Source organism: Leptonotus elevatus, chromosome 2, assembly GCF_054856555.1.
Source record: "Leptonotus elevatus isolate MCC_2025b chromosome 2, RoL_Lele_1.0, whole genome shotgun sequence".
In the NCBI taxonomy this organism is placed as follows: Eukaryota; Metazoa; Chordata; class Actinopteri; order Syngnathiformes; family Syngnathidae; genus Leptonotus; species Leptonotus elevatus.
This window is the reverse complement of record NC_141240.1, coordinates 39,731,762-39,744,190: the sequence shown is the minus strand read 5'-3', so window position 1 is coordinate 39,744,190 and position 12,429 is coordinate 39,731,762. Positions and strand designations below refer to the sequence as shown.

Here is a 12,429-nt window from a genome sequence, read left to right as displayed (position 1 = left end):
GGTGGCTGTCTAAAGTGAACACGGAAACTCACGCTTACTCTCTACTCATGTGTTATTTAAAGGGGTCTGACGTGAACATATTACAATCGTGTTTCCTCCATTTAACAAAAAAGGAGAAGACGAAGTTAGGTACCTGGAAAGACAAACACAAAATGGCAGAATAAGAAGGGATCAATTTTCTAAACCTCTTTTACCCATTAGTCACAGAAAATATTTGCTTTGACTTTTTTTTTACGTGTAAGGAAAAGCACTAAACCAATTGACAAGGGTTTCAATTATTTCTATTGAGTATTGATGCTATTCATGCTAGCAGTTGTTATGCTAACAAATAGCAAGTTAGAAACTAAAGCATTGTCAATTCTAAACTTTTGGGTATTTCTGTTATTTCCGCAATGCAAATGCTTCGTTTACAAGGTGAAAACAAACGGCGTATTGTATTGCTTTTGCCTGTGACTAGCTGACAAACCAAGCAGATTGTTCTAGTCGTTAAACGACAACATTTCATCATATTTTGAAATCAAAATAATCCTCTCAAATCAAATTACAACGATCCAAAGTCCAATGCTTTCACCGCCATTTTGACTTGTGATGTAGTATTGATGCTAGCTGTTGTTATGCTAACAAATAGCAAGTTAGAAACTTAAGTATAGAAACCGCAAATACAGAATTAGAGGGCTTTAAGCAATACAGTATATTCAGATACTATTTCTATTGAAAATTGATGAAATGCTAACATGCTAGCTGTTGTTATCCTAACATAACACAAGGATTCTCAACTGGTGGGTTGGGACCCAAAAGTGGGTCACAGACAGCTAATAAAAATATTACATGTATTTGTATTTAGATTTTTACAGAATAGCACTGAGATATACCAAATTCCCACAAAGAACATACAATATTGGGTAAGCATCATGAAATGTTACGAGTTGTCAAAATCTACACTGTAAACGAAATGCAGTGAATCTCAAAATGGAACGTAATGTATGTGTGTCATTGTACTGGATTTTCAGAGACTAAATCACAACCAATAAGAAAAACTCTCTGCCACAATGTCATTAACATTAGACATAATAGACAAATGATGACGACGCAAGATAAAGACTGTTCAAAGATATACATACAGTATATTATTATAAAGAAGAAAGCTAACGGCTATCATCAGTAATCACCTAGACACGAATGGTGCAAGCGCGCCGTCTACTGGTTTAAACCTGAACACCCACTCACAGGTAATTACAGCCCGGGCGAATTATTATTATTTATTTTTTAAGATAATACTGAGTTTAGAAAAATAATAATAATACTGTTATAATATTACATATTATTACAACTACATCAATTATTAATATTGAAAATACATAGTTTGTCAAATACATTTGCGTGCGTGCGCGTGTGTGTGTATGGTCTTGTTTTTGTTACATAGTGGGGCCAACATTTCGGGATTTAACAGGCCTCTTTTTGAGGGTCAAGACTTGGTTTTAGAGTTTAGGTTTGAATTGGGTTATGGTTGAGGTTAGGAATAAGGGTAGGCAATCATTTTTGATGGTTGGGTTGAGGAAATGCATTATTTCAATGAGATGGCCCCACAAAAAGAGAACAACAAACATGTGTGTGCGTGTATGTGTTACAAAAAATGGGTGAATAAAATAAAAACACGAAATATTAGAGGAATATAAAAAAAAACACTTGCATTCTTTCTGGAAAAAATGATTCTCACCATCACCTTTTCATTTCTCCTCTGATAGACACTATGAAACAATGCACACCGAACATCCCAAAGCTTATTTCTCCTTTCCATTTACAGTTTAAATAATTGACTTGTAATTTCACAGTTACCACTCCCTCTCGTGCCATTCTTACTAGGAGTGTTATCCTCAGATTTTGATTATTACAGCCAATCTCCAACTCTCTTCAAGTTAAACTGGTTTAATTACAAAACTCTGATCCAAATAATGAAGCAGATCTAAGTATACTTTAAAAGGTGCTTATGTTTCAAATTCGATTGGACCCTTGCTTGTGATGGTGTTATGGAATGTCAAACAAGCCACAGTTTTGTTATTTACATCACTTTGCCAACTCTGCATGTTGAACACAAGGACTTTTTTTTTCACAAGGGATTAGCAGGAATTTATGAGGCTTGATTGGAATGATGTGAGAACTTTGCCACTGACAGAAATGCATTATTCATATTTGAGCAATTAAACGCTCTCCATCGCACAGCCCTCCTGAAACCGGAGATGGATTTATTTGGGGAAAAGGAGAAGAGGAAAGCGTTCTCAAGTTACTGAATCTGAGCCGCGTTCAAAGCGCTGGGTGCAACGTGCAGCATGTCACAGAAGCAGTTGGACACTTTTCTTTTCTTTATTATTTTAAAATAGATACTACAGTCGTGCTGTAGAAGTGCATCAACAGACAAAAAAGGGACACACAATTAAGGCAAAAAGAATCATTTGCTGCCGTCCTATCCGAAACGATGACTCAGGGGTATTTGGTTAACTTTTCAGGCAAAGGCGTCACCTTTTTAAGGCAGAAATATTGTGGTCCTCTACGGAAAAGTCAGCTCCAAAACACTGCAGTGCATGTACACGTCCTGTACATAATTCATTTGCAGCAAACGGGAATCCCAAAGTGGCGCGTGTCCTTCAGTGGTCATTTCATGTTCACATACATTCGACGGACTGTTTGAGGGGTGACAAAAATAAGTCTGTTTGGAAAATTGGTCCATTGCAACTGGTTCACATCAAGGCAAAAAAGAAAAAAAAGAAGAAGAAAAAAAAAGAGAGAAGTCCCTGCATACGCGCTGTGTCCGAAATCTCTTGAAAAATAACTTGTCCTCAACGGAGTCCTCAAGTAACGGCGCTGTTCCGTTCCTACGCTGGAGATGTAACCCGAATTTTGTCGGATTTCTCTATTAAAGTCGATAGTTACATCAAAATACGTTGTACAGTAATTTTAAAAATACATATTTGAACGAACCGGAACCATTTTCATATTCATATTTCTTGCTTCCGCACGGACATTTATTGCTGACGGACGACAAAGTGGAGCTAATTCAAACCTAAACACTGAGATGTGACGCGCTTGTTGACGAGTCGACCTGCTGATGGACGTAACAGAAACACAACTTTAAACAACTGGCGTGATTACCGTGGGAAATGAACGAAAAAAGAAGGTTCTACAGACGCCGTAAGCTGGAAACGACGTTGGTCGGTCGCGTACGGCGTAACTCAAGGACTCCCTTTGTATTTTGAAATTTTTTTTTTTGTTGCTTGGAATGAAATTGGCGTCAAAGTGGACATGATCCTCTTGCAATCTCCAGAAGTCTGGAGATGAATGGAAACCATGATCGCATATAGAAAAAAGTCACAGTGAAAAGTTACAGTATGCCTCTTGGGAGGAAAAGTTCAGCAGTCTTTTTCACTCACTCACGCACTCACTCACTCACTCACTCACTCACTCACGCACTCACTCACTCACTCACTCACTCACTCACTCACTCACTCACTCACTCACTCACTCGTCAAGCGTATTGTTTGCACTTGTTATCTGTGGTGATTTAGTCCACCTGTGTGTGCCCCTCAGTGACTTGACCACACAAACCCGATTAAATGAGCGTACTTGGGACAAAGTCTCAGTGTTGTTCTTTGGTCATTCTCCTCCTTCATAATGTGTGTAGCTTATCCTTTATATTGTACATCACTAAAAATCCTTCTGCGCAAAAGAAAAAAAAATAAATTAAGAGTCCAGAGAAAATATTTGTACAGCTCGTACAAAACAAGCGCACTCCCGTCCTAAGGCAACTGGGCTTTGGGCTTGTGCAAAAAAGAAAAGAAAAAAAAAGCGTTCAAACTCCACCAACATAATCCTGCATGTGTGTGTGGGGGGAGTTGGGTTGGTTTGGGGGTCCGTGGTTAACTGCTGGTGGGGCCACTGGTCAGGAAGTAAGTGGTCATTTCGCCTTTGCCCTTCACCTTGACCAGTCCTCTGCAGTCCAGCTTGTAGCCGTTGTTGGCCAAAACGTGGTAGAGGTCCGTGGTCACCTGGGAAAGGACACACAAAACAAGTCAACCGTTGAAAAAAATAAAACAAATTGGAAAAAACATGGACTTCATGTAACTGTGTTTCAAATGTTGCTTGATTACGGATGGGCTTGTGCATGAAGGAGGCTTTTTTCTTTTTAACTGGCAGTAAATGTCTGCGTAAACGTAAAAAAAAAATTACCGCTGGTTTATAACTTTTTTTCAGTGAAGTACCCCTAGTGAAATATTTCTTTTATTTATTTATTTGAGAAAAGTAACCAGTGCAAAGCATTTTTGGTTGAAAAAAAAAAAAGATGTGTTATGCTATCATTGATTTATTTATGAAACTTTAGTGGTCTCTCTTGAACTATTTGGAAATAAAAATATAGAACTAAAAAATAAGAAAGAAGAATTGATTTAATTGTAAATAAATATTTGTGCACATTAAAGTTATAATCCCCATTAAGTATCCTCCTTTGGGATCATAGTAAAGGTCTGTTGTCAAAAAGAAACCATTAACTTAATTTTAAATAACATTTTGAAATGATTGGCAGGTGATGGTGGGTGGCATATGACAGGTTGGGTCGAACCATTCTGGTACGGGGAGAGAAGACTGGGTTTCTAGTAGAATGAAATCGAATATAGTATATATTACGACTCATTTTATGAATTTACATTTTCCTGAAATATTGACATCATTTAATAATCATTTTTTAAAGGATTTTTTGCATGGATGCTACTTTTAAAATGAATTCTAAAATCTCATGTACCCACTGAAGTGCCTTTATGTATTCTTAGGGGTACACATGCAATCAATCAATCAATCACATTTTATTTATATAGCACCTTTCATACATTAAAATGCAACTCAAGGTGCTAAACAATTCAAACATCCATAATACAATAAAAAGAAAAAAACGTTCAAAAGCAAAAGCAAAAGATGAATGGAGAAAATGGATGAATTGTACAACAGGTGGCAGCATTGTTGTACATTACACAGTAATGGGGGGGGGGGGGGGGGGTTAATGGGGGGGGGGTGAAGGATTTGTCCTTCCTTGCGGCAGGGGAATTCAAATGTAGATGCTTTTGGGAGCCATGTTATTGAAACTTTGTATCAAAATACAACACCAAGGAGCACATCCCCTTTAAAAAGAAAGCTTTTGAATGATTTTGTTGTTGTAATTCGGCCTCTTGCCCAAAGTTATCTGGCATCTCACGCTAATGTGACTCTAATGTGGACAAGCGCCACAGAAAATGAATGAATGGACGCATATTGACAAGTCTCATGCAGTGCTGTCACTATCCAACATTTGTAGAATTGATTCATCAATTATTCCATCGATTAATTGACTCATAAGCTTTATTTTAAATTTTCCATGAAAATGTATTACAAAAGCATTTTTTTTCTCGCCTGATGACTGCTATTAACCAGCGATTGGTGTTTACTTCGTATTTGTATCGCAATTTAAAAAAAGGTGATTGATGTTGTACTCTGTTACCGGTTCGGTCATTGTTTTCCAAAGTAAAAACAGATGTTTGCAAATGTCTTATTTTGATTGAACACAGAAGATAATCAGTCTTCTTTCATGAAGGATCAGTGAACAATTACTGTTGACATGCTGAAATCAGAGGATTTGGACAATTTTAAATAAAAAATGGCTCCAAACGATGACTTGATTATTAAAATAGTTTTGATAATCGATTACTTGCTATTTAATCAATTAATTTTGACACTCTAGTCTCGGTCCTCACGCATACGTACTCACAGACAGAGTATGTCTTTTAGCCAAACACTAGTCTTGTTTAAACAACAACAGCAGCAAAATAAATACAATTGTGAACGCGGGACTCAGAGTCACATTCTATTCAAATTGAATTCCTAAATGTAACCCACTTCAGAGTATGTACACGCCACTGCTAGGTTTGTAGGAGTGACACGGGTTTAACGTTGCAAAATGATAACTTTTAGTTTGAACAGCAAAATGCAAAATGTTACAACATGTGCACAATCCTAGGCCCAATAACTAAAGTAATAAAATAAAAATAAAATGTCCTTTTCGAAAAGTTCCTTGTGGAATTTGTTCCGTGAGGATCCAATTTAGTCCAAGTCAAAAGTCAAAAGTGAATAGTCAAAGTCATAGAACGTATCCTACCACAAGGCCGTTGGTTAGGAGGTGTGGTAATCGTTCCTTGTTCGTAGCGTAAGTATTTCAAAGCATTACTTCCGGTTTCTTTACAAAATAAGCTTCCGGTTTTCAAAATAAAAATAGGTACGACTCAAAAGTAAAATACAGTATGTGCAAATAATGATTGGAAGTCAACAAATATGATTTGTTAACCCCTTTTAGGTGGGTTAAATAAAGAAAAAGTAAAACGCAACATTTAATTGGTTATGTGCTACTTAACTCATTCACTGCCATAAATTCATAAAAAAAAAGATGATTAAAAATTAGGGGCGACAGGCGATTACAATTTCAATCGTAATTAATCACATGACTTCACTAGTTAACTCATGATTAATTACAAATGTTATATCTGTTCTAAATGTACAATAAAAACAATTCTAAGTTTTCATACTGTTGTTAACAAAAGTGGAAAAAAATGTTAAAATAATAGAATTAGTCAAAATGATTTTTTTTTACGTTGATAGCCGTCAATGGCAGTGAATGAATTAAAAAAAGAAAATATTATTAAGGCGATAATTTTTTTTAAATCGTAATTAATCGGGTGACTTTACTAGTTAACACACGATTAATCACAAATTGTATGTCTGTTCTAGAATACACTTAAACAAAATTCTAGGTTTTCATACTCTTGTTAACAAAAGTGGGATTTTTTTTTTAAACTAATAGAAATAGATTTTTTGACGTTTATAGCCGTTAATGGCAGTGAATTAATTAAAAAAAAAAGAAGATTATTAAAAATTTGGGGCGTCAGGTGATTAAAATTTCAATCGTAATTAACTGCATAGCTTGAGTTAATCACAAATTTTACATCTGCTCTAAATGTACAGTAAACAAAAATTCTAGGTTTTCTTACTCTTGTTAACAAAAGTGAAAAAAAAAACGTTTATAGCCGTCAATGGCAGCGAATGAGTTAAGCTACGCGGCTCAGCATCATAATCCTTATTGGACTTTGTAAAAGAAAGATTAACAGCGCACTCCGTTCCTCTGGTATGCATTTAAAAAGTCGCTGACGTGCGTGTTACCTGAATGTAGTCCGGCACGCCGGTGCTGTCCATTCGACTGGCCACGTTGACGGTGTTGCCCCAGATATCATATTGGGGCTTCCGGGCTCCAATCACCCCGGCCACCACCGGTCCCATGTTCAGCCCTGAGGAGCACCCATCAACAATTAGGCACGCACCAAAACCTCCTCCTGGAGCAAAAGTCAAGCTCGTCATCTCAACACGGACCGATCTTCATCTGGAAATTGTTGAACGAGTGCTCGTTGATGTATTTCATCTGCTCCCTGAGCCTCATGGCGTAGTCGGCCAGCGCCAGGATGTGCGAGCGACCCTCGCGGTCGTAGCTGGACATGTTGAGGCCGGAGGCGGCCATGTAAGTGGAGCCGATGGTTTTGATTTTCTCCAGCTGACGGAATCGCTCCTCGCTGATGATCTGGCAAAGAAGACGAGATGAGAGGAGAACTTTGTGCGCTTGGATCACTCGAGACTGGCTCGCGCTAAAACCAGACCATATAAAGCCAAAGTATGCTTTCAATTGGTTTCCAGCTGCTAAAAGGCGTTATCGCAAGTAGCAACTTAGCAACTCGCTAACTCGCAGTTCTTTAAATAAGAGGCAAAGCTTTTATTTGCCACTCCATGTTGAAGTTTACTGTGAAGCCGACACATTAAACAGAATAAAATTCAATATTGTAAATCTAAACACTAAAATGTTTAACGACACTGTGCGATAACGAATGACTGCTAGCTTAATGCTAACATGTAACGAGTATTTACATGAACAAATGTCCTGGACTGCTCGTTGCATTCATAGCGTCCCCAAAAATTGGTTTATTCATAATTTTTTTTTAAACTCAATAAATAGCTATTTACTTGATTTTGTATGAATTATATAATACAGTCAAAATTCTCACTTTAAACTTAGAATTCTGACTTCAATCTCTAAAGCGAAATATGTGAGATAAGTGAGAATCTCGTCAACCTTTATTATTTTGTTCACTGGCCCTAATCTTCTTCTGTACAATTCAAAATTAATATTCTATAGTCATTTTATTACTAGGAGTCTCAGGCGATTACATTTTTTAATGGTAATTAATCGCATGACTTCAATAGTTAACTCAGGATTAATCGCAAATTTGATATCTGTTCTAAATGTATTCAAATCCATCCATCCATTTTCTTAACCGCTGATTTCTCACAAGGGTCGCGGCTATTATAAATTGTACAGTACATTTTTTTTTCAAATTTTTCATACTTTTAACATAAAAGTGGAAAAAAATGTTTAACCAAGAAATATGGCTGCATCTTTTACTCATTGATACAGTAATTTCATAATTCACCAAATGAATGCACTGTGTGATATTGATTTGTGTTAAGGTCAAAATATCTGCCACTAGATGGCATTATTGCATTTGTAAGACGGTGACAGCTCACTGCATTTTTTTCTTCATATTAAGAGCTATCTGATCTTTAACATAAAGTAACTTGTGAAATTGTGCACATTTTTCAAATGGTAAAATACAACGTGACCCCAGTCTCCACAAGTATATGCATTATGATTACATTTATTACAGAAAAAAATTGACGTGGGCGTGTCTGCTGCGTCGCAACTGGAATTCCCCCAGTTTCAATTTTAAGTAAGGGCCGGTCATTAATCACGCGTAAAAAAAAGTGCCTTTTAAAGGAACTTTAACTCAAAATGAACGCACAACTAACTATTTAATACATAATTAATTCATTAATTATAAGTGATATGGTTAAAACATGTTAATTTGAATGTATATCAAATCAAATTTCCCTTGAAATGCCACCATTTTGTTTTGTGTCCAAAAAAAAAATAGCACTGTCTTCTTGTATCAAATCATAATAAATGTACACATCTTCGTATTCATCTGCTGATGTGTGCCTTTAGGGGGCGTGGCCCATTCAGCGACATCAGAAGCAAGGGTCTGGTTGGCCACTTAGTCTGCGTGTGAGCGTCTGTGTTGAGTTGTGGCCTACAGCAGCTCCTTGCGAGTGTTCTGATTTGGTATTTCAATAAATGTCTTTTTTCGAGTGGCTAAAAAAAGGATAAATCGACCGAGCGATGCCTCCTAACGCAACAAACGGCCATGACAAGCCAGCAGTGTACTTTTTGTCCGTAAACGCTTGCTCACCTCGTCAAAATCGGCGATGATCTCGTTGAGCAGCCGGAGACACTCCACGCCCTCGTTGTTGCCCTCCAGCTCCACGTAGAACTCCGAGAAGTTGCAGATGGAGGCAAACATGACGGCCACGCACTCGCACGACTGGTAGTACAGCTCGTCGTTGCGCCGCTCGCGAGCCAGGAAGTGGCCGGCCACGTCTTTGGGCAGGATGTTGTGGAGCAAGCGGCGGTTGTACGCCTGCAGCTCCTCCATCTCCTCCTTCTCCTCCGTTGCCTGGCGAGGAGGGAGGAGGGCGGCATCGGGTTTAGTTGCATTTGCGTACTGGCGTTTGAAATTATTTTGTGCGCCGTTTCAAACAGCGTTGTATTAAGGGCTGGGTGTCGATTTCATTTTCCTCAATCTTTTCGATTTTTTTCAATTCGATTCACTACACGATATTAATTAATTATGGAACATCGACTATTTTTAAATATCAAGGACAAAGATTATAATTTGTCTTATAGTGCAATAAGGTCTTTCATAAATTTAAGAAAATACTTTTAAATACATGTGAGCAGTAAATTTCAAGAAAACAGTAAGATACCCCCCAAAAAATAGCCTTTAAAATTCAATTTTCTTATGAATTTATGGGGAAAAGAGATACTTGGGCTGGGTTTAAAAAATTAGAATCATTGATATTGAATACATTTCCCTTTTCAAGCCTGATATTGATTAATAAAACCATCTATTATTTTACATATCTCTTTTTTCCATAAATTCTTAAGAAAATTAAAATTTGGAGGCTATTTTTTTGGGGAGGTATCTTACTGTTTTCTTGAAATGTACTGTTCACATGAATTTTAAATATCTTCTTTTATTTATGAAGGACCTGACTTACTGCACTTTAAGACAATTCAGAATTTTTGTATAACACTAAAGTGATTATAACACGCGTTACTTTTAATAATACATTTTATTATTTGCCTCCGCAAAATTTAGTTTGGAATTTAATATTTGTGGAGTTTTTATTATGTACTTAACATTTAAGAAAAATGTATGTGCCATAATTAATCAAGATCGGATTGATTTGAATCTAATTGAATCGGAAGAATCGAATCGAACTGAACTCTTGTGAATCGAAATTAAATCAATTGAGGAAATTAGAATCGATACCCAGGCCTAAGAGATGCTGTATTAAAAATAATCAATTTATGGTTTTACGAACCGATATCAGGCTCGAAAAGCAAAATCGATTCAATATCGATTATTCCATTTAAAAAATAAAAAAACCCAGCCCAAGTTGTTTATCACTGATAGTAGGAAGCAGTTTTTCCTTTTGCGCTGAAGAACCTTTCAGGGTCGAACAGTACCGTGCTCGTTTTTTGATCTATCTTGAGTGTGAGTGCATTTTCCACATCTGATCATTTGCAAGCCGCCCTGCAACATTCCGCGTCCACCCGCATTTACCTGCAGCTTCCAGAGGAAGTCGAGGCGTGCGGTGGACTCCACCTGCTGGCCGTGCAAGTACAGCGCCAGAACAAAGACGGTCAGGATGATGGGGGTCATGACCTTCAGAGGCACTTTAGTCACACTCTCCAGGCTGAGGCGAGACGACCAATTCATCATCAGAGTCGAGAGAGGCATGAAACCCAAACAACATATCCACTTACTTACCACTGTTCTGCTGTTGCATTAAAAACAGAGCTGTAAAAAAACAAAAACAGAATCTGGATCAGCTTTATTATCATTACTACCCCCTCCGCCTACAAACGTGAACATCCAATGTTGTGCACCTTCAAACATTAACATTGACTTACAGCGCGTTGGCTTCGACCAGCAGGTCGGCGTTGTCGAAAAGGACCACCTGAGGCCACTCCAGCAGCAAGAGGAAGACGAGCTGGATGAGCAGCATGAGCGCTAACTTGCCGATGCTGCTGATGTGGAGGAACACCGAGCAGACCAGCAGAGTTAGCAGGACGCTGTAGCTGAAATACTGCAGAAAGAAAACGAACAATTCTTAACAACGCCGCAGATGGTGAATGCAGACAACCAAACTTTTCCAAGACATTTCAGCTTTAATCCAAATTCTTCATTTTAAGCTTGGAGCTCCCCCTATTTATGTCTGTTTTATGTGTTTTTATTAAAACATTTTGCCAAGTGTTGTTGCTGAATAAACATTTTAGCCCCTTGTTATTCCTGATTTATGCAAAACGGTTTTGTTACAAAAAAAATCGAACACAATTGCAGAATCACTAAATCCCTTTTTACTAAAACTCTTGCACATAAATTGGACAAAATATTTTCTTGCCACTCTTTTCCACGATTTCAGCTTTCAAGTGCAATTTGTTGTTAAAAATATACACTTACATTCAAAAGTTTGGGGGTCACAAAGGCAAGTTCAAACTGCTGGCAAATGCGACCCAGGTCAGATTTTTTTTTTTATGTCAGTCTGAACGGCTCAATTCCGATTTTTTCATATCCGACCTGAGTCACTTTCATATGTGGTCCTCGATCGGATACGCATCCGAATTTTTGCAATGCGACCGCAATCGAGGTCGCATAGATCCGACCTCGACGTCATCAAAAGTCCAATATGTGCTCCGCGCGGGCGTTAGTAGCTCAATTTATGATCGACGCATCCGCGTTCATTTAATCCCACTTGAAACATGAAGTCTAAAGATGACATTTGTGGTGGTGATATTCGTAATTTTGTCACGCAGATGGCCCTAGCGATGACGTGACGTCATCGCTAGGGAGGGGGAAAAAAATAGGAGAGCTCTCGCCTCGTACCTCCTCCCGCATCACTCCTCTGTCGATATGAGATGGTAAAAAATATGAGCCCTGACGATGGACTTGACACTCTGGACCAAACGCATTTGCTTCCGCAAACACGGCGTTGCGAGTGACGTTGTATCTTGTTCTGCGCATGCGGGTCACTTTGGGGAAGGATTACGTCCACACAGCAGACAGACTGGGGTCGCAATTGATAGGTCATGTGAACGCTTCCTTAAAAAAAAAAAAATTTGATTTCACCCAAAAAATCGGAGTTGAGCATTAAGACCTGCAGTGTGAACGTAGCCTTAGAAATGTCCTTATTGTT

The 12,429-nt window shown here is 38.0% G+C and overlaps 1 protein-coding gene across 2 annotated transcripts in view; it reads right to left on the bottom strand.

The window, feature by feature from the left end:
• Positions 1–2,347: 2,347 nt before the first annotated feature.
• Positions 2,348–12,429, bottom strand: part of LOC147179985 (adenylate cyclase type 6-like) — a 62,896-nt gene continuing 52,814 nt past the window's right edge. For both annotated transcript variants that reach the window (XM_086067447.1, XM_086067448.1), the window contains exons 17-23: positions 11,147–11,322; positions 11,004–11,033; positions 10,797–10,929; positions 9,360–9,623; positions 7,435–7,639; positions 7,228–7,352; positions 2,348–4,040 (exon numbers count right to left, since the gene is read on the bottom strand). In XM_086067447.1, coding sequence (XP_085923573.1) covers positions 3,912–4,040; positions 7,228–7,352; positions 7,435–7,639; positions 9,360–9,623; positions 10,797–10,929; positions 11,004–11,033; positions 11,147–11,322 — 1,062 coding nt within the window. In that variant the 3' untranslated portion in view covers positions 2,348–3,911. The remainder of the gene's footprint in view (positions 4,041–7,227; positions 7,353–7,434; positions 7,640–9,359; positions 9,624–10,796; positions 10,930–11,003; positions 11,034–11,146; positions 11,323–12,429) is intronic.